The sequence below is a fragment of the Carcharhinus amblyrhynchos genome, chromosome 17 (assembly GCF_965287045.1).
Source record: "Carcharhinus amblyrhynchos chromosome 17, sCarAmb.v2.hapA, whole genome shotgun sequence".
NCBI classification, from domain to species: domain Eukaryota; kingdom Metazoa; phylum Chordata; class Chondrichthyes; order Carcharhiniformes; family Carcharhinidae; genus Carcharhinus; species Carcharhinus amblyrhynchos.
In genome coordinates this window covers 38,076,433-38,096,434 of record NC_137340.1, presented here as the reverse complement: position 1 = coordinate 38,096,434, position 20,002 = coordinate 38,076,433, and the positions used below count along the sequence as shown (strand labels likewise).

At 42.8% G+C, this 20,002-nt stretch overlaps 1 protein-coding gene across 1 annotated transcript in view; it reads right to left on the bottom strand.

Moving 5' to 3' along the window:
- Nucleotides 1-19,578, bottom strand: part of LOC145354219 (pancreatic lipase-related protein 2-like) — a 31,135-nt gene extending 11,557 nt beyond the window's left edge. The window contains exons 1-4 of the mRNA XM_080205302.1: nt 19,530-19,578; nt 18,088-18,242; nt 4,646-4,771; nt 48-182 (exon numbers count right to left, since the gene is read on the bottom strand). Coding sequence (XP_080061428.1) covers nt 48-182; nt 4,646-4,771; nt 18,088-18,242; nt 19,530-19,578 — 465 coding nt within the window. The remainder of the gene's footprint in view (nt 1-47; nt 183-4,645; nt 4,772-18,087; nt 18,243-19,529) is intronic.
- Nucleotides 19,579-20,002: the final 424 nt, after the last annotated feature.

Sequence of the window (20,002 nt, the reverse complement as noted above, 5' to 3'; positions counted from 1 at the left end):
CTTAGAAGTGTAATATGCTGTAGCTCTTCAAATAAGTTTGGCTTTACCTCTAACACTTCAATAAGATTTGCCACCTCTGCACCAACCACCCGAATGTTGTTAACAGCCTGATCGTATAGGGTTCTTGAACCATGTACCCAATCAACACAAATGCAATTCACATCTTCCACTTGAAACATTGCCTTAAAAATATGTTCACAACAATAAATACAACTTGCATTTATATTACATTTTCAACACAGTAAAATTTCCCGAGATCCTTCACAAAGAGATTTGTCAGAAGTTTTAAAAAAAACATTGATAGGAGGTGTGAACAAAATATTGGTGAAAAAGACAGGTTTAACGAATTCCTTGAAGGAAGAGAGTGGTATTGACATGGAATACTAAACATGATAGGGTCTGAGTGGCTGAAGATGAGCTGCTGATGGAGCAGTGAGAGGCAGAGTAGGAAGAAAGGAGAACTGGAGGCAGGAAATTGCAAGGATGAAGGAGGTTACAAGAGATAAGCAAGACAACTCCAATTTAAAGGTCTCATCTTTAAGTGATTTTAAACACAAGGGTGAGAAGTTAAAATCAGAGGTATCAGGAATGTAGGTCAATGTAAGTTCCAAAAGGTCATAAGCAAGGACATAGTGTGAAACAATAATAGACAGTAGAGTTTTTAAATAACTGACGTTTACAGAGGGTGAAGGCTGGGGCAGACAAACATTAGAATGGTCAACATTAATGATGACAAAAGTATGGATGAGGACCTTAGCAGGAAACGGGCTGGTGATGCTTCTGTGCTGAAAGTAGGCAATCTTTGTGATGGAGAGATTTTTTTGTGCCTCACACAGCAGGAAGTGAAGCTGGATGAGGCCAGACTGATGTGGGAGGCCTGTGATTAAGCCATAGAGGACATAAGAGATGGGAATGTCAAGGCGTGTCCAAATATGGATTGGAATGTTTAAATGGAGGACAAGATTTAGTGAGGGTAAGAAAGCAATGAATTAACAGGAGAGAGCAAGGGGAACTGAAATTATCAAGGATAACAATATGCAGTTGGAACTTAGATGAGAATAGACAATGAGGCTGTGAAGAGACTGGTTCAGTCAGAAACAATGGCCATGGGGGCTTAAATCAGTGTTTGTGGCAGAGCTAAAGATGAAGCATTGGTCTTCTCACCAATAAGCTGGAAGAATTTATGACTCATGCAAGAAATAATCACCCGATAACCACCTGACACAACTGCAGCAATGAAAGGGATGAATGAAATAGTTATGAGGTAAAGCTGGGTGCCTTGTCTGTCAATGAATGTCACCAAGTGGAAGCATGAGGAAAAGCAGGGAATCAAGAGTCTGTCTTTGGAGTATTCTGCAGGTAAAGGTGTCAAGAATGGAAGAGAAACCACTGCTAAAGCTTCTCTCACTACAATCAGTTAGTTAAGAAAGTGGGAGTGGATCCAAGTAACTGCAGTCCTATTGAGCTACACAAAGGGAGACCCTTTGGAGAAAGATGATGTAGTTGATCATGCCAGACAGTGCAAGGGAAACTAAGCGGGGTGGTGCATGACAGTTACAGAAGATGCAATTTGTAACTTTATTCAGGGCCACCTCAGTTATGTTGTTAAGTTGGAATTTTGATTACAACAGTTCGAAGGTTGAGCTGTGTGAAAGGTGGGCATGGAGCTGGAAGATGACAACAATTGCAAGAGCTTTGGAAAGCAAAGGGAGATTGGAAATAATGGGCTGGATTTTGCCAGGTGTCAGAGTCCATGTTACCTCGCCTCCCCCCCCACTACAGCTGCCCCGTACCCCCCACCGCTTCCCTCTGACTAATATGTTAGGGCAGCTCATTCACCTTCCTGATGGCTACCCCACAGCAACTTAACCCTGGAAGCAGTGTTAATTGTTTCAGAGTGAGACTTCCACCCCTTTCCGCAGGAGGTCCCGTCTTAGGGAGCTGCCAGCCAATCTGATTGGCCATCAGGTCTGTGGTCCCAAGTGCAGCAATTGTGATTAGTGGCCACTGCTTGGATTACAGACACATTCCAGGGTCAAGTAGCCCAGGTAAGTCTGGGGTAAGGGATCTTGATGAAGGGCTGAGCGATGGGGGTTTGGGTTCAAGAGGCCAAGAGGGAAGGTTTAAGAGGGGATGATGAAGTGGGATTTGAAAGATAGAAGGGAATGGGACAGTATTACCTGACACGGAGGTCAGAAACCAAAATTAGATGGTAAGCAGTTAAGTGAGAATGGGGTCAGGAAACACAAGAGTCTGGGAAGGCTTGAATGGAGAAGAACGAGAGTCAAAACTGGCTTCAACACTGGCATGGAAAACCTATGGAGAGGCGTCATGTAATGGGCAACAGGGGAAAGCACAGCGACGCAACTAAACCAATCAGTTTAATCTTGATGACAAGAAAAGCCCATGAATTTCTGAAATTTGGAGGATAGGGAGGGGAGAATTGCAGAGAGGGATTTAAGGTGACAGATATTCATGGAGACCAAAACCAGTTTCATCTTTGCTTTTCATCATAATCTTGGAGACAGGATGGTTTTATCAGAGCACTGTGAAGCCTGGTAATGCTTGATGCGGTTCAGTCAAATCTAATAGCAGAGTTCAACTGATTTGTACCAGAAACTCTCAAGTCTCTTGAACCAGCAGCAGAATTAGAAGTCCTTCTGGGGACAAAGCAAGATGGCTGTGGGTTTGGCTGGGGAAAGGTGCATTAAAGGTGGGACATTAAATAACTGGGTGGATTGAAATCTACAGAGCTGTTGTGGAGAATAAGCCACAGGCTAAGCAGTTTGAAAGTGCAGATATAAAAGTGATCTGAGGCAAGAAATGATTGGAAAATAGTAGTGATCTGTGGTTCACCAGTGACCAAATTCATAGGAGTAAAGAGCCTTCTGTGGTCTAGTGGTATACGTCACTGAACAGACAAACATGGAGCAATTCTCTGGGGTTTCAGGTTTGAATCTCACCACGGCCAAATTCGAATTTTGTGACTCTGGGTAAATCACTGGGTGAAGCATCTGATGGTCAAAAGTTCAAGTCTCTTCTCCAGTATTGCTGTCAGCTCTGCATGATCAGCTGTAGTGAAGCAAGTACACAACTCTGGTGCGGCCGCACTTGGAGTACTGTGTGCAGTTCTGGTCCCCACATTACAGGAAGGATGTGGGGGCTTTGGAGAGGGTGCAGAGGAGGTTTACCAGGATGTTGCCTGGTATGGAGGGGAGGTCCTATGAGGAGAGACTGAGGGATTTGGGGTTGTTTTCGCTAGAAAGAAGGCGGCTAAGGGGGGATCTTATTGAAACATATAAGATGATTAGAGGTTTAGATAGGGTGGATAGTGATAGCCTTTTTCCTCGGATGGAGAAAGCTAGCACGAGGGGGCATGGCTTTAAATTAAGGGGGGGTAGTTATAGGACAGATGTCAGGGGTAGGTTCTTTACCCAGAGGGTGGTGAGGGATTGGAATGCCCTGCCTGCTGCGGTTGTAAATGCGCCTAGTTTGGGGGCGTTTAAGAGATCCGTGGATAGGTTTATGGACGAAAAGGGATTGGTTTAGATTAGTGGGTCATTGTTTTTTTTTAACTGGTCGGCGCAACATCATGGGCCGAAGGGCCTGTTCTGCGCTGTAATGTTCTATGTTCTATGTTATAAGTTGCACTGAGTATCTTCTTAGCACTTCTTGGTCTTTTGGTTAAGATCAAGTGTCAGACCAAGTGCAAGACGGGGTACTCCAGCTTTTCTTGTCAGCTTGGATTTGGTTTGTCTCTCTTGTGGGGACCATGAAGTGGATTCAACAGGATTTTGAATTTGGATTTTTCAGAAAGCAAGGAATGGCCGGTACACTCCACGCTTTGTCTTGGTGACTTTAAGGATAGAATAAAAATGAAAAAACGAGAGGCCAGGGAAACTGGAAAGGTAAGGTTCCCCGCATGAGTATGAACATGATCGTTATATAAAGGGATATATATAACAATATAGGACAGCAGTACATGATTCTAATAATTAAAGGAGGAAAAGCCAAAGGGGAGCTGAAATGGAGATTGAAGGACTGGAAATGAATAGTTACTCACAGGGCAAAGGCTAAAGGAGGGGAAGAGTGGGACTGTAAGTGTGGTTGATAACAAGAACTTTCAAGGAGTGAGAAGCAGTTATTTAATGGGAAGATGGTATCTTGGTGGTATTGTCATTGGACTACTAATCCAGAAAGCCAGGGTGATGCTCTGGGGACCTGGGTTTGAATCCTACCATGGCAGACGTTGAAATTTAAATTCAATAAAAAAAATCTGGATTAAAAGTCTAACAATGATCATGAAACCATTGTCATAAAAACCCACCTGGTTCACTAACGTCCTTTAGGGAAGGAGGTCTGTTGCCCTTACCTGATCTGATCTACTGTGACTCTGAAACTGCCTTCTTAAATAGAGCGCAATTAGAGATGGGCAATAAATGCTGGCCTAGCCAATGACACCCACATCCCATAAACAAATAAAAGAGAGTGTTGACCGTTGACCAATGTAAGATGCCCAAAGGAAGAGAAAGTACTGGGAAAGTAAGGGTTACAATTAAGTATTTGACTAAGAAGTGGATTATGTTATATCCTGTGCTTATACTATTTTGTATTTTATCTATTTTATCTTTGTTGCAGCAAGTACCTTGCACATATCAGAGAGCCACGATTCTTCCCCCTTGTCTATATATCCATGAACTATGAAGCGGGTTTTTTTGGTCCGGTCAAAATTAGAGTTCTGTATTGTTGAAGGAGACATGTCGGTAATTTCCTGTGGAGAAAGTATATTTGTAATTGTGCTCTCAAACAATATTAAAGCAGTTACATTATCTTGGTAGAAAACCTAACAATAACGCTCTTATAGTCTGTATGTTTTAATGATGCATGATATTATCACCATGTCCCTGCTCACATTGTCTTATGTTATTATGTATTTAAGTACTATATAATCAGAATAACCTTCACTGGCAGCAGAAAGAACTGTTCCGTATGAGATTCACACGCTACAATACAAGGTTTAATGTAATGAAAATAGTAGTGAATATGCAACAGAAGTTATATCCCTTAATATTACTTCTAGAATCACTGTAATTTTAACTTCTGATTAAATATGTTACTTAATATGATTTATTTCTGAATGACAATTTAATTTCCGTTATCATTGCTAGCTTAGTTTTTCTATTCATCCAATTTACATCCAGATGCTGAATGGTATCACTCTCACTTCTGATTCAGATCTTTGAGCATTTAAGGATTTGGACATTCAATATAAGATAATTTATTAGTGCAGGACTGACCGGATGTTGCAGTATCAGAAATACTAGCTCTGATATCTGTTCAGAGGTGGAGGGGATGTGGTTGGGATAAGGGAGGGCTGCTGGGGAAGACTGGGTTTCCTTCAGGTCCTGTCAAGTTTCATGACATGACCTCAGTTATCTCCCTTTTGTGGCTCAATCAAGAAGCTGATTGTCAGGCACATTGATCTTTGGACAACCGTCAGGGAAGGGAGAGGAGGGACAGAGTGATTAGAGGCCTTGAGGGGCATTACCTTCTGGCTCCATAGTCCTTCCCTCCTTTTAACCAACAGGTTTCCTGGTACCTGGGAAACCTGATCAGCCAGGGTTAAATTTAAAATGATGGTGAATCCTGAGGCATGCAACCTCATTCATTAGGGCAGTGCCGCAGTGGTAATGTCACTGGACACTAATTCAGAGGCACAAGCAATGCTCTGGGGACATGGTTCAAATCCCATCATGGCAGCTGCTGGAATTTAAATATCCAACTCGAGCCATTGATCCCATTTAGTTTTTGGATGTGCCTATGACCGAGTTGGTTTCTGCCCTCCCCATCTTGAGGCCTCTGACACAGTGAGATTTATAAATCCTCACGCCAACTTGACCGCACCTCCTGCCATGAGACGTTTGAAAGCTGCCACATAACTTTTCCACATCTATGGGTTGCAGATGCCTCCCCAGACTGAGTGTGCCATCCGTGGCCCATTGTCAAGCTTGAGACCCTCTGGACCAATGTGCATGACGTTATATTCATACTCTGTGGACAATATTTTGGGCATGACTATGACTAGACTGCCATGCCCTTTCCTGATTGGGAAAGGTAAGCAACATAAAGTGAGAAACTTTTCAGGTCACTAGCTTCCCAATCTTGGCCCCAAGTCACAGGTGTCACTCTGATAGAGATTCTTTTCCCACCAGGCGTAGAGTATGTTTCCCCTGCTGTCCCAGTCATGTGTGTAAATCCTACCTTCCCCACTGCACCCCTCATCTTGAAGACCCTTCCCAGTCTCTGGCCACATTCCCATTCCCAAGTGCAAGCCTCCCCTTTATCCATTGTGCATGTTAAATTGGTTAAACATGGTTTCCCTTTCATGGTGGACTCTTCCTGAATGCATTGACTATATCTAAGTGCCCAGCTATATCTTCCTTAATAATTGATTCTAACATCTTCCCCGTGACAGACATCAGACTAACTTGCCTGCAATTTCCTGGGGCGTTAGTTCCTACTCCATTCCCCACTCTCCAACCCCTGCTGTGTTGTATTTTGTAGTTGTGGCCCACCATTGGCCAGTAGTGGTATCTTCCAGTCCTACCACTGTCAACAGGGTTTCCTGTTGTTTGCACCTCCTGCACCAGGGAATCTGCAGCAACTTTGCCGTTGGCAGGAGCAGAAGATCCTGAAAATGGGATCATGCCCCCATTTTATTCTTCCCTCCCTCCTTGAATAGCAGGTTATCTTTGCTACTGTCTAGCCAGACGGAAACTTTCCGGAATCTAGCGAATTTTGGAAAATGAACATCAACGCACCTGCTACCTCATTGGACACATCTCCTTCAAGACTCTAGGATGAAGTCAACTAGGACCCAGAAACTCCTCAACCACAGACCCATCATGTTTCTCAGTGCCACTTCCTTGTGGTTGTAATTTCACCAACTTCCTCTTTTCCTTCCACTTCCTGATTTAAAATACCTTTTGTATTTTTTATAGTGAAATCAGAAGCAAAATATTTGTTTCTCTCATTTGCCATTTCATATTATATACTATTAACTTCCCATTGTTATTCTCTAGAGGACCAACACTCACTTTACTTACTTTTTTTCTTTTTAAAAATATGGAGAAACTCTTGCTTTCCACTTTTACATTTCTAGTTAGCTTCCTCATACTGTAATGTCTTTCTCCTGACTAATGTTCTAGTCATTCTCTCTCTTTTTTTCTGAACAATCATCTGGCCTACCACTCATCTTTGCACATTTTATGCTCTTTCCTTAAGTTGCTTTCCTCAACGTATTTAGTTAACCATGGATGATGAGTCCTCCCCTTGGAATGTTTCTTTCTAGTAGGAATACACTGTTTCTGAGTATTCTGAAATATCCCCTTAAATATCTGCCATTGCTTCTCTATTTGCATATCCTCTGACATAGTATCCTTGTTCATTTCAGCTATTTCAGCTTTCATGCCCACATAACTGCCTTTTTAAGTTTAAAATGCTACTCTTAAACTCACTCTTCTCCCTTCCAAACTGCACGTAAAATTCAATCATATTGTGGTTGCTGCTACACAGAGGGATCTTTACTCTGAGATCATTGATTAATCATGTCATATCACACAATATCTAATATAACCTGCTCTCTAGTCGGTTCCGGAACATGCTCCCCACTGCTCAAAAAAACTATCACAAAGGTTTTTTATGGTTTCCTCTTCTAGGCTACTACTGCCAACCTGATTTTTCCAGTTTATGTGTAGATTAAGATTGCCCATTATTATTGCCATCCCTTTAATTACTCACACCCAAGATTTCTTCTTGTCTACTTTGTCCTCCATTGTGGTTACTGGTAGGAGGGCCTGTAGACCAGTCCCACTGGTGACTTATTTTCCCCACTATTCCTCATCTCCATACAAACTGATTCTTAATCCTGACCTTCTGAGCTAAGGACACCTCTTCATTTTACCCCAATGCCACCCTTGACTAACAGTGCAACCCTTCCATCTTTACTTTGCTTCCCCTTTATTATTATTGAATGTATCCCCTTAATATTCAGAAACCCAATCTTTATCATCCTGTAGCCACATCTCCATAATGGCTATCAAATCAGATTTATTTACTTCACTGTTTACTATCAATTCATTTCCTATGCTATGAATATGATGCAATTTCAGATATAGAGTCTTTAGTTTTTTTTTATTACCTTTGTAATATCTAGTCTTGTCTGTTGGCATATTCTTAGGTTTTTTCTTTCGGTCCCTTCCTGCCAAACTCTGACCCTTATTTCCTATATTAATATTTTGCTCTCCAGCCTGGACCATTCCCCTGATTTGCTACAGCTATCCAAGCTTGTTTAAAGCCCTCTATTTCCCTGGTGATGCGACTTGCGAGAACTTTGGTCCCAGAAGAGTTCTGGTGCAGACTGCTCCAACAGTACAGCCCCCACTTTCCCAAATACTGATGCCAGTGTCCCATGAACCAGAACCCACTTCTCCCAGTCATGCTTTCATTCCCCTAATGTTAATTTCCCTACGCCAAAACCAATTTGCCTGTGGCTTAGTCCTGCTTCTTAATTTAGTACCTAGCACTTCATACTAACTATGCAGAAACTCCTTCATTGCCTATGTAGTTGTCACCAACATCTAACACAACAATTGCCCCTCCAGCTATAGGTTCCTCACCAGCACTGAGCAAATGTCCATAAGATACACCACTATTGGTTTACACTAAATACACCATTATTCCTACAAAACCCACCTCCACACTCCATGAGCTGGGGCTCGGCTCCTCCCTCTGTGACTGGATTTTAGACTCTTTAACCCATAGACCACAATCAGTAAGAATAGGCAACAACACCTCCTGCATGATCATCTTGACACTGGTGCCCCACAAGGCTGTGTCCTCAGCCCCTTATTATACTCGTTATACACCACGACCATGTGGCTAAATTCCCCTCCAACTTGATTTTCAAGTTTGCTGATGACACCACCGTAGTGGGTTGGATCTCAAACAAAGATGAGACGGAATACAGGAAAGAGATAGAGAATCTAGTGAACTGGTGTGACAGCAACAATTTCTCCCTCAGTGTCAATAAAAGAAAGGAGAAAGTCAGCGACTTCAGGAAGTGTAGTGGAGGACATGTCCCTGTCTACATCAATGGGGATGAAGTGGAGGTGGTCGAGAGCTTCAAGTTTCTAGGTGTCCACATCACCAATAACCTGTTCTGCTCTCTCCATGCTGACACTATAGTTAAGAAAGCCCACCATATCTCTACATTTTTAGGGGACAAAGGAAATTTGGCATGTCCACTATGACTCTCATCAACATTTACAGATGAACCATAGAAATCTTTCTTTCTGGTTGTATCTGAGCTTGGAATGGCTCCTGCTCTGCCCAAGACCGTGAAAATTTATAAAGGGTCATGAACGAAGCTCAGTCTATCACACAAACCAATCTCCCATCCATTGACTCTATCTACACTTCCCGCTCCAAGGCAGGAAAAGGACCCCACACACCCCAGGCATACTCTTTTCCACCTTCTTCCATCAGGAAAAAGAAAGAAAAGTCTGAGGTCATGTACCAACTGGCTCAAAAACAGTTTCTTCCCTGCTGCCTTCAAGCTTTTGAATGAACCTACCTCAAATTGATCTTTCTCTACACCCTAGCTATGGCTGTAAATTACATTCTGCATTCTCTCCTTTCTTCCACTAAGCACAGCATGCTTTGTCTGTGTAGTGCACAATAAACAATACTTTTCCCTGAATAGATGTGATTAAACAATAGTATTTTCATTAATACATGTGACAATAATAAATCAAATCAAATCAAGCTGTCCTGAACACTGGCACTGGGCAGACAACACTGCCATACAGGTATTTTTTTCCCCTTCCTCATGTTGTGCAATGTCTGCAGTTCAGCTTCTAGATCAATAATCCTGATCAGAATTCCCCTAACTGCTTACACTTTCTGCACACGTGTTTGTCCTGGATTACCTTAGCATTCAAAAGTTCCTACATTCCACATCTGACTTGCCATTGTTATTTTGTTAGTTTAACTTAATTACTTTCTTAATTAACTTAGAGTAATTACTATGTCTGCTACAATTTACTGTGCTTATTAAATGCCGGTACCACCTGTTTACGGTAGGTGATGAGGGAACCAACAAAGGTAAACTTGCCCTCATTAATCTATTTGTCACAGATGCATCTGTCCATGACAGTATCAGTAGGAGTGATCACCACACAGTCTTTGTGGAAACAAAGTCCTGTCTTCACATTGAAGATACCCTCCATCGTGTTGTGTGGCACTACCATCCTGCTAAATGGAATAGATTTCAAACGGATCGAGCAACTCAAAACTGTGCATAATATACTGTGGCTCATCAGCAGCAGCAGAATTGTATACAACCATGCTCTGTTATCTCATGGTCTGGCATATCCCCTACTCAACCAAACCATTCAACCAGGGGAGTAACCCTGGCTCAATGAAGAGTATAGGATGGCATGCCAGGAGCAGCACCAGGGAAATATAAAAATCAGATGTCAACGTGGTGATGCTACAACACAAGACTGTACGTCAATCAATGTCAATTAGTGAGAGCAGCATGCTACAGTCAGAGATTCCACAACTCTAAACTTTTGCAATCCTGACAATTCCAATGATGAATGGTGTTGGATAATTAAACAACTAAGTGGAGCAGGAGGCACCACAAATATCCCCAATTATGGGGGAGCCCAGCACATCAGTGGAGGCAGTTGTGTAGTGGTATTGTCATGAGACTAAAATCCAGGGACCCAAGGTAATGTTCTGAGAACCCGGTTTCAAATCCCACCACAGCAGATGGTGAAATTTGAATTCAGTACAAAATCTGGAATTAAAAGTCGACTGATGACCATGAAAATATTGTGGATTGTCATTAAAAACCCATCTGGTACACTAATAATCTTTAGAGAAGGAAATCTGTCATCCTTACCCGATCTGGCCTATATCTGGTTCCAGACCCACAGCAATGTAAGATAATAATGAATGACAAAGGCCATCTAGCCCAGCTCATCTTACCGATCCAGAATGACATACGAGCATTCATTAAAGGAGCATGAGTACACTATCCAGCCTTTGAGCCTGCTCCATTATTTCATCACATAGCCTGCACTATACCTGTGGCTACAACTCAAAAATACTTAATTGGCTGTAAAGGGACGTGGAACATCATTAAAGCTGCTGTATAAATGTAAGTTTTAACTTTCTTGCATTCCCCCCTGCACGCAGTTCGCAGAGCGACAGCAGCAATGGTGAAATTGGAGGCTCAATATTGATTCTTTCAGGATAATTAATCACAGAGCAATTAACTAAATTAGGAAGGTGGCTACAGAAAAATCACATAATTTACGAAACAGCTCAATGCTGGAGCTAATACAATCTATAGAAATGGCAACTGCCCCTTTTAGGCTTTTTTTTCTCTTTGTTCATTGTTGGGATGTAGGCATTACTGACAAAGCCAGCATTTGTTGCCCATTCCAACTGAGCGATGGTATTAAATTGTTGTTGGTCTGGAGTCACACATAGACCAGATCAGGTAGGAATGGAAAATTTCCTTCCCCAAAGGGAATGGTAAACCTCATGGATTTTTACAGCAATCAACAGCAGTTTCATGATTACTGCTACCAGAGTGTTCAGCAGTATCTATGAAGGGAATAAATTATCATTTGACAGCTATGTCAAACCTGGCTGGGCCACATTGCTACCAAATGCTAAGGCAATGCAGGATGTAAACTTGTCAAGCTTCTTAAAATACAGGATCATGTGATGGTTCTGCTGAACTACTCTTTGTGAGGACAATGCTATCATTACTCACAGCTTTGAGTGCAGGCTGTCATATAACAGATCATTGCATCCTGATGTCCGATAGCACCTTGGGGCTCAGTGTCAAAATGCAGCCTCTGTATTAATCATGCGTAGGGGCTTTAATCGTGCATGAGAGCTGGTGTTTGGAGAGATGTTGGATGTAACTCCTTTGAGATAGTCCAGCGCTCATCATTGACAAATATTTCTCTTCTGAGAGCCACTTTGCTAAGTTGCTGTCATACTGGCACAAGAGCATCTGTGTTTGCAATAGAATTCCAGCCTCTTGATGGATATTATGGCCACGACTTGCGGCTGTCATGGTCAAAAAGACTAGACGTTGTGTGATTGTTTAAGGATATGCTCTGATGGTGTGCTAAGCACATTCCACAGTTGCCACATGATCCCTAGGCTAATGCAACTTCCAAGGATGACCCCATCATTAGGTTGATGGTGACTTATGCTTCCATCACTGTGAAATTGATGACTTTTTGTTACATGTTGAAGTTGACAATTAGGCATTGTTGTGTCTGCTGCTTTGAAGCATGAAGAGAACTGAAATATTAAAAAATTATGCCCACTAGAATCTTGTAACTATGAGGTTGTCACAGGCATGTCTGAACATAAGGACATAAGAAATAGGAGGAGGAATAGGCCATCTAGCCCTTCGAGCCTGCCCTGCCTTTCAACAAGATCATAGCTGATCTGAAATGGATCAGTTCCACTTTCCCGCTTTCTCCCCATAACCCTTAATTCCCTTGTCTATCAGAAACCTATCTACCCTTGAGTTAAATATATTCAGCAAGGTAGCCTCCACCATTTCAATGGGCAGAGAGTTCCAGAGACTCACCACCCTTTGAGTGAAGAAGTTCCTCCTCAACTCTGATCTAAACTGTCCCCCCTCCTTATTTTGAGGCTGTGCCCTCTAGTTCTGCTATCCTTTCTAAGTGGGAAGAATCTCTCTACCTCTACCCTATCTAGCTCCTACATTATCTTATATGTCTCTATAAGATCCCCCCTCAGCCTTCTGAACTCTAACGAGTACAGACCCAATCTATTCAATCTCTCTTCATAGGCTAACCCCCTCATCTCTGGTATCAGCCTAGTGAACCTTCTGCCACTTCATGCCCATGCAATAGCATCTACATAAGGCTCATCTGAATCTTTGCCCTCTTCAGCATCCCTTCAACATCCTCAGTGTCTGAGGAGACATCTAGCTCCTCCATGTCTCCCTGTAGCAACACATTCCAGTAAACAACAATGATGAGGCTCAGTCTCTGCACAAAGTATCAAGAACCAATACTCCATATAGTTTGGGAAGGCATGGTGGCATAGTGGTTAGCACTGCTAGCTCACAGCTCCAGGGATCTGGTTTGATTCCTGGCTTGGGTCACTGTCCGTGTGGAGTTTTCACATTTTCCCTGTGTTTGTGTGGGTTTCCTCCGGGTGTTGCCATTTCCTCCCACACTCCAAAGACGTGCAGGTTAGTTGGATTGGCCATGCTAAATTGCCCCTGTCCTGGGATGTGTAGGGTGGGGGGATTAGTGGGGTAAACATGTGGGGTAGTCAGGATAGGGCTGGGGTGGGATTATTGCTGGTGCAGACTCAAAGGGCCAAATGGCCTCCCTCTGCACTGTCAGGATTCTATGATTCTATGAATCCCACCTGACCAGTCCAAGAATCAGAAGCACATCTTTAAAAGATCAATTTTAAGGACATTGTGGTTGAGTGTGCAGCATTGTATCCCTTCTCAGAAGTACTCTGCAAACAATGAATAGACAGCATTAACCATATCTTCCGGGTAACCCTTATCACTAAGGTGCCAACCCTCCAAGTGCCAAATCATCACAAGTCTCTCGAGCTCCTGGAAGTGACTCAGAACATAAGAGCATAAACATGCTGAATCTGCTTTCCGTGATCAGAAATCATCTGGGCGTTCAAAGTGAAATCCTTTTCTATTAATGAATCTTAAAGGCTGCAGCTAGCGAACTCACAAGGCCACAGAATGTAGTCAAGGAGGACTCAGATTTCAACCGATTCCACAGCTCTGGTAGCCTGGCTTCCTTCATCCATGCAGAACTGCATGTAATAATGAGTGCTACTGAAAAGAGCACCTCCCTCATAGAGTTGTGTATCACTGATTGCAAGATTCTGCAAAAGTCCCCAGTGGAGACTGGAACAGTCTGCAGGCAAAAACCTTCAGTGTGGCAGTGACCTCCAGGGCTACTGGGATTGAAGGTCTTCCAAGTTAGTGTGACCTGAGACCCTTAGGGAGAATGTCGCAAATATGAGTTACCATATCCCTAATCAAATGAAGGCAGCTTCAGCGCAGTTTTGATCGTCTCAGTGTATGAATTGAGTCATCTGTAGACCACTTGTTGTGCCAAATATTCATGGATTTGATCATCAGCATTAGGTTCTCCCTGGGGTACCACTGGCTCTTGTTCTTCAAGGTGATGGTCTTCTCTGAGCTTATATTCAATTATATCTGTTCACAGATACAAAGTGGAATGGAAAAATGCAGGCTGCAGGCAATGCTGCCTTCTTGATAGCTTTGATTAGAATGAAGAAAAGGAGAGCCTGTCACCAACTGGCACAGTGCAGGGAAGACTGTTATCCTGAGGAAGATCAGGGGCAGGTCCTGCTAATGATCTGGGGATGAGGATTCAAATTCCACCATGACAACATCACTTATCCTTTTCCGGACTGATTTCATATCTGCTTGCTTTACTCACTTCTTTTTTTTACTCCTGTCATATCTTCTCCCTGGTGTCATTCTCTCCTTAATGCTGCCTCAGTTCTTGTCTAACTCCCAATTACTGTACACTTCTTCCATTTCCAGGTCTCAAGTCACATAGTATTAACAATGTCACACTGCACAGTATGAATCCTGCTTATTCTTTCACTGAACATCCTGCTTTGCCTATGATGTTGACCTGTTTCTTCTTCCTTCCCACTCCTACTTGAGTCGGGTGGATTTGGTGATGGGTGTGGAAAATATTGTGAGAACTGCAAAGTCACGTTTTATGTCGGTGTAAGGGTGTGACGCCATTGTCCCCTTCCTCTATCAGTGAAGCGACACATTACCCAATGTTCAATATCGGGAACATCATTATAATAAATCACCATATCATTATTAGGCCCCTGCGTTGGAATCATACTCCACCTTTCCCATTAGAAAATTCATCCACGCTGGCAGAACACTATGAATCATGACTGGTCTCCCAAGACATGCACCTGGCGAGCAGATTGATTTGATTTGATTTGATTGATAATTATCACAGGTATTAACATACAGCGAAAAGTATTGTTTCTTGCGCGCTATACAAACAAAACACACCATTCACAGAGAAGGAAATGAGAGACTGTAGAATGTAGTGTTACAATCATAGCTAGGGTGTAAGAAAGATCAACTTAATATAAGGTAAGTCCATTCAAAAGACTGATGGCATCAAGGAAGAAGCTGTTCTTGAATCGGTTGGTATGTGATCTCAGACTTTTGTATCTTTTCCCAGAAAGAAGAATATGAAAGAGAGAATGTCCGGAGTGTGCGGGGTCCTTACTTCTGCTGCTGTTTTGTCGAGGCAGCAGGAAGTATAGACAGAATCAATGGATGGGAGGCTGGTTTGTGTGATGGATTGGGCTGCATTCACGACCTTTTGTAGTTCCTTGTGGTCTTGGGCACAGCAGGATCCATACCAAGCTGTGATGCAACCAGAAAGAATGCTTTCTATGGTGCATCTGTAAAAGTTGGTGAAAGTCGTAGCTGACATGCCAAATTTCCTTAGTCTCCTGAAAAAGTAGAGGCATTGGTGGGCTTTCTTAGTTATAGTGTTGGCATGGGGAGACCAGGACAGGTTGTTGGTGATCTGGGCACCTAAAAACTTGAAGTTCTTGGCACTTTCTACTTCATCCCTGTTGATGTAGACAAGGATTTTGTGCTTTCTGAACTTGATGACAATCTCCTTCATCTTGTTGACCTTGAGGGAAAGATTATTATTGCCGTACCAGTTCATCAGATTCTCTATCTCATTACTGTACTGTGTCTCATCATTGTTTGAGATCTAACCTACTGCAGTGGTGTCATCAGCAAACTTGAAAGTCGAATTGGAGAGGAATTTGGCCACACATTTATAGTGTATACGGAGTATAATAGGGGCTGAGAACACAGCCTGTGGGCACTGGTATCGAGAATGATTGTGGAGAAGCTGTTGTTGCCTATCTTACTGATTGTGGTCTGTGAGTTAGGGAGTTCTGGATTCAGTCGCACAGGGAAGTGCTGAGGCCCAGGCCACAGAGTTTGGAGATGAGTTTCATGGAATAATGGTGTTGAAGGCTGAACTGTCATCAATAAATAGGGGTCTGACATAGGTGTCCTTGTTATTTAGGTGTTTCAGGGTTAAGTGCAGGGCCAGGGAGATGATGTCTGCTGTGGATCTGTTGTGGCAATAGACAAAGAGTAGTGGATCCAGGTGGTCCAGGAGGGTGGAATTGATTTGTGCCATGACTAGCCTTTCAAAGCACTTCATAATGATGGATGTCAGAGCCACCAGCCAATAGTCATTAAGGCACGCTGTTTGGTTTTTCTTAGGTACCAGTATGATGGTTGTCTTCTTGAAGCAGGAGAATGCAGCTGACTGCAGCGCTCAGGGTTGAGATGGTCGTGACCAGACACTGCCCAGGTAATACCCTGGCAACACCTTGCAGTACCTGATAACTATCCATTGGACTATCCAAACAGTGCCCCCTAGCACTACCTGAGCAATGTCACCTGACAATGCGTGGATGGAGAGGGGGCAGTGCTGGGAGCAATGGCAGGGCACTGCCCTGGTACTGTAACAGAGCAGTGCCTGAGCAGGTTCCAGGATGAACTGGTTTGCTTCCTGTGTGCAGGGCTGGCTTTTAATTATCTGATGTTCAGCGAGCAGGATGGGTAAATCTGCCAGCAATACATCAAGGAACTCATGACTTCAAGTTTTTTTTCTAAGTAAGGCAGGGAAAGTCGCCCATCATTGGTTTTGCTAATATCTGGGAAAATCTTGCCCAGAGTATTTCACTTGCATTTTGTGTTTTTCTTTCAAACTGAATGCATTAGTGACATTTTTTTTCTCCTTTTCTGTTTTTCTTCTTCTGTTTCCCCAGTTTTTCATCCCATCCCATTTGTTTCACATTCTTTTGTTCCATTCATATCTCTGCTCAAAACTCTGATGAGTTTTCCTATCGTCTAACAATTTTCTATTCAGCTGTTTAAATTAGTTTGCAGGTCAGTTAATCAATGAACTCCTCATATTTGCTATATTGTTTGATTCTCTCCCCCTCGCCTTTCACCAGCTTGAAGTTCTACTTGCATGACCCTAGGGTTAGGGTTAGGGTTAGGGTCAGTCAGAAATTTGGCAAGAGTTGTGATTCTGAACTCCCCCCCCCCCACCACCCCCTGCCACCCCCACCCCCCCCCCCACCCCAACTATGCTTTGCAGTGTTAACTCCATAGTGACACCACCAACCAGCTCCCTGCTCATTAGCTTTTCATCATAGAACATAGCACATTACAGCGCAGTATAGGCCCTTCAGCCCTCAATGTTGCGCCAACCAGCGAAACAAATCTAAAGCCCATCCAGCCTACACTATTCCAATATCATCCATATGTTTATCCAATGACCATTTAAATGCCCTTAATGTTGGCGAATCCACCACTATTGCAGGCAGGGCATTCCATGCACTTACTACTCTCTGAGTAAAGGCCTGAAGCCATTAGTGAAGGCTGCAGATGCAGGTAGGTCTACGCTGGGGAGGTGCAAAGAGAAAGGGGGTTGATCAGATTGCTTGCTGATGCTGGAGGCGATTTGGGGAGGATTGTTGGGGAAAAGGGAAATCAGGGGCCTGGGGAGGAATCATAGGTACATGGTAAGGGAAATTTGGAGGCTAGAAACAAGGAAATCAGAAGGTGGAAGTTGTGGGATTTGGGCAGGGAGCAAGGGGCGAGTATGGAAGCACGAATGTTTAATCATAGCGATTCCTCAGGCAACAACACCAGATCCAGGGAGTAGAACTAAAGACACTTATTGCCCTGAATCATCAAGTCCACAGGTCAGTGAAGCTGCTGAGAAGTTGGGAAATCTGGTTGACAGTAGTTAAAGTTGAAAAATATATTGACAAGAGGCTCACATTCTCATTGTTATATTTAACGTTCCAACCCACCTTTGAGGATGTGATGATTGTAAGTATTTAAAAAATGTAAATTCTAGCTACCTGAAAAGTTGCAGCATTTCGTCTTGTCCAAAGCAAGAAACGTGTGTTAATATCCTTGGGGGACCAGGGTAATCTTTTAATTGGTCTTTGTGGTGTCCCACCCCATGGAGGATCATCTGTAAAGCAGCCTAATTTGCCGTAGCAGACTTCAGAAGCTGTAAAGAGAAGTCTTTTTTTAAGCAAGTCACACAAAATAAGATTAATATAAAATATATGTTTGTCCCCTTATTTAAATCACTCAGTGCCAAGCATGATGACAATGAGTAGAAAGTACAATTGAATAGATAAAGGAAACCTACCCATTCACCTCATGCACTGCTCAATGTACTGCATCATTTATTTACTAATAGCCTCTATGGGATCCTAGATTTCGTTAAGGGGATCTGCAAAAAGTCATGATTTAACATAGTGCTCTATAAGGTAAGAACTATATGTAGAAATTATCCAATCGTACCAACACTTAATATACTTAAGCCTACAATGGGAAGAATCTTACCACCTTAGTTTTTAAATATGGGATGGGACCATTTCTGGGTCCGAACTCTGACAGCTAATGAGGTTTGCCCAACTGTACAGTCTTACCAGAAGTGGACAATTAACAGGCAGGCACTTGGAGCCCTGTTTGATTAACAATGGTGAGTGGATGATGCAGGCAGAAAGGGTAATGTCAGCACCCAAGGTTCTGGGCAGCCAGCTGCGCCACAGGGCAAGGTGGGTGCTAACATTGAAGGAGGGCAACCACAAGGGCATTTCAAGATGGAGATACGCCCCAAAACTTAAAAGCAAATGGTGGCTACAGCTGCCAGGTCATGATTGTGGTGTGGGAACCCCTCTACAGAAAGGTCAACAGTCAGGGAAATGGCTGTTTAGCACCCACGGTTCCAGGGATGTCCTGCTGCTGGGGGGGACCCTCCAGTACTGACTGGCTTTGGACTCAGCAAGGGCCCATCTGCTATCAGTAAGGGCCTTCAGCTGTCACCAAGTTGCTAAATGGCTAATTGCTTGTTGATCATTAGCTACCCACCACTACTAAGCAGACAGCCAGTGCCATTCAAACTCCTTTAGGGCAAGATAATTGGAAACGGGAATGGATTGGGATGGACACGGGAATGTGTCAGGAAGCCGTCCTGAGGTGAGACTTTCAGAAATTCTAATTCCACCCACCCAACTTCCAATATTAGCTCAGCACAGCTGATTCCACTTTTGACCTACCCAGTCAATGAATCTAAAGATTTGCCTAACCTGCATTAAGTACAGGTCAAAAAGAAAATATATATAATTATTGTGCATACATACTGTTAAGAGAAAGAAGCAGAGGAAAGAAAATAATCCACAATCGCAATACTTTAAGTGTTGCAATAAATATTAGTTATGTTGCTACATACAGTTAACAGCAACTTAACTGGGCACAGAGATGCCAAGCTGTATTGTTTTGTTCTTACCTTTCACTGTGTTCCCCAAAGTCAATGCTGCAAATATGAGCCACAGCATCTAAGATGGAATTTATGAGAAATCATTTAAAAAATTGATTGAAGGTAATACATTCAGGAATCATAGTCATGAAATGTGACTTACTTTAGCGAACATCCTGGTATGTGAGCAAGTAGTACTGCTAGTGTAATGAGTGGACGAATATGTATATATATACACATATCCATGTGCTGACGGTGCTATTTTTGTTCATGTGAAACAGGCAGATGGTAAATTCATTCTTGGAAGAACTTCAAACAATGCCAAGCAGGTTTATGCATGTAAGGCTTCCGTGGTCTTACCAGACTATTGCAAACAGATATTTCGAAATTAAAACCATGTTTTGCTTATTTGCATAATCCTTATCAATTAAATAGTAGGGATTTACATGGGTAGACCACTATAAGGCACTTTTAATTCTGTCAAATATTGCTTTAAATGTCAT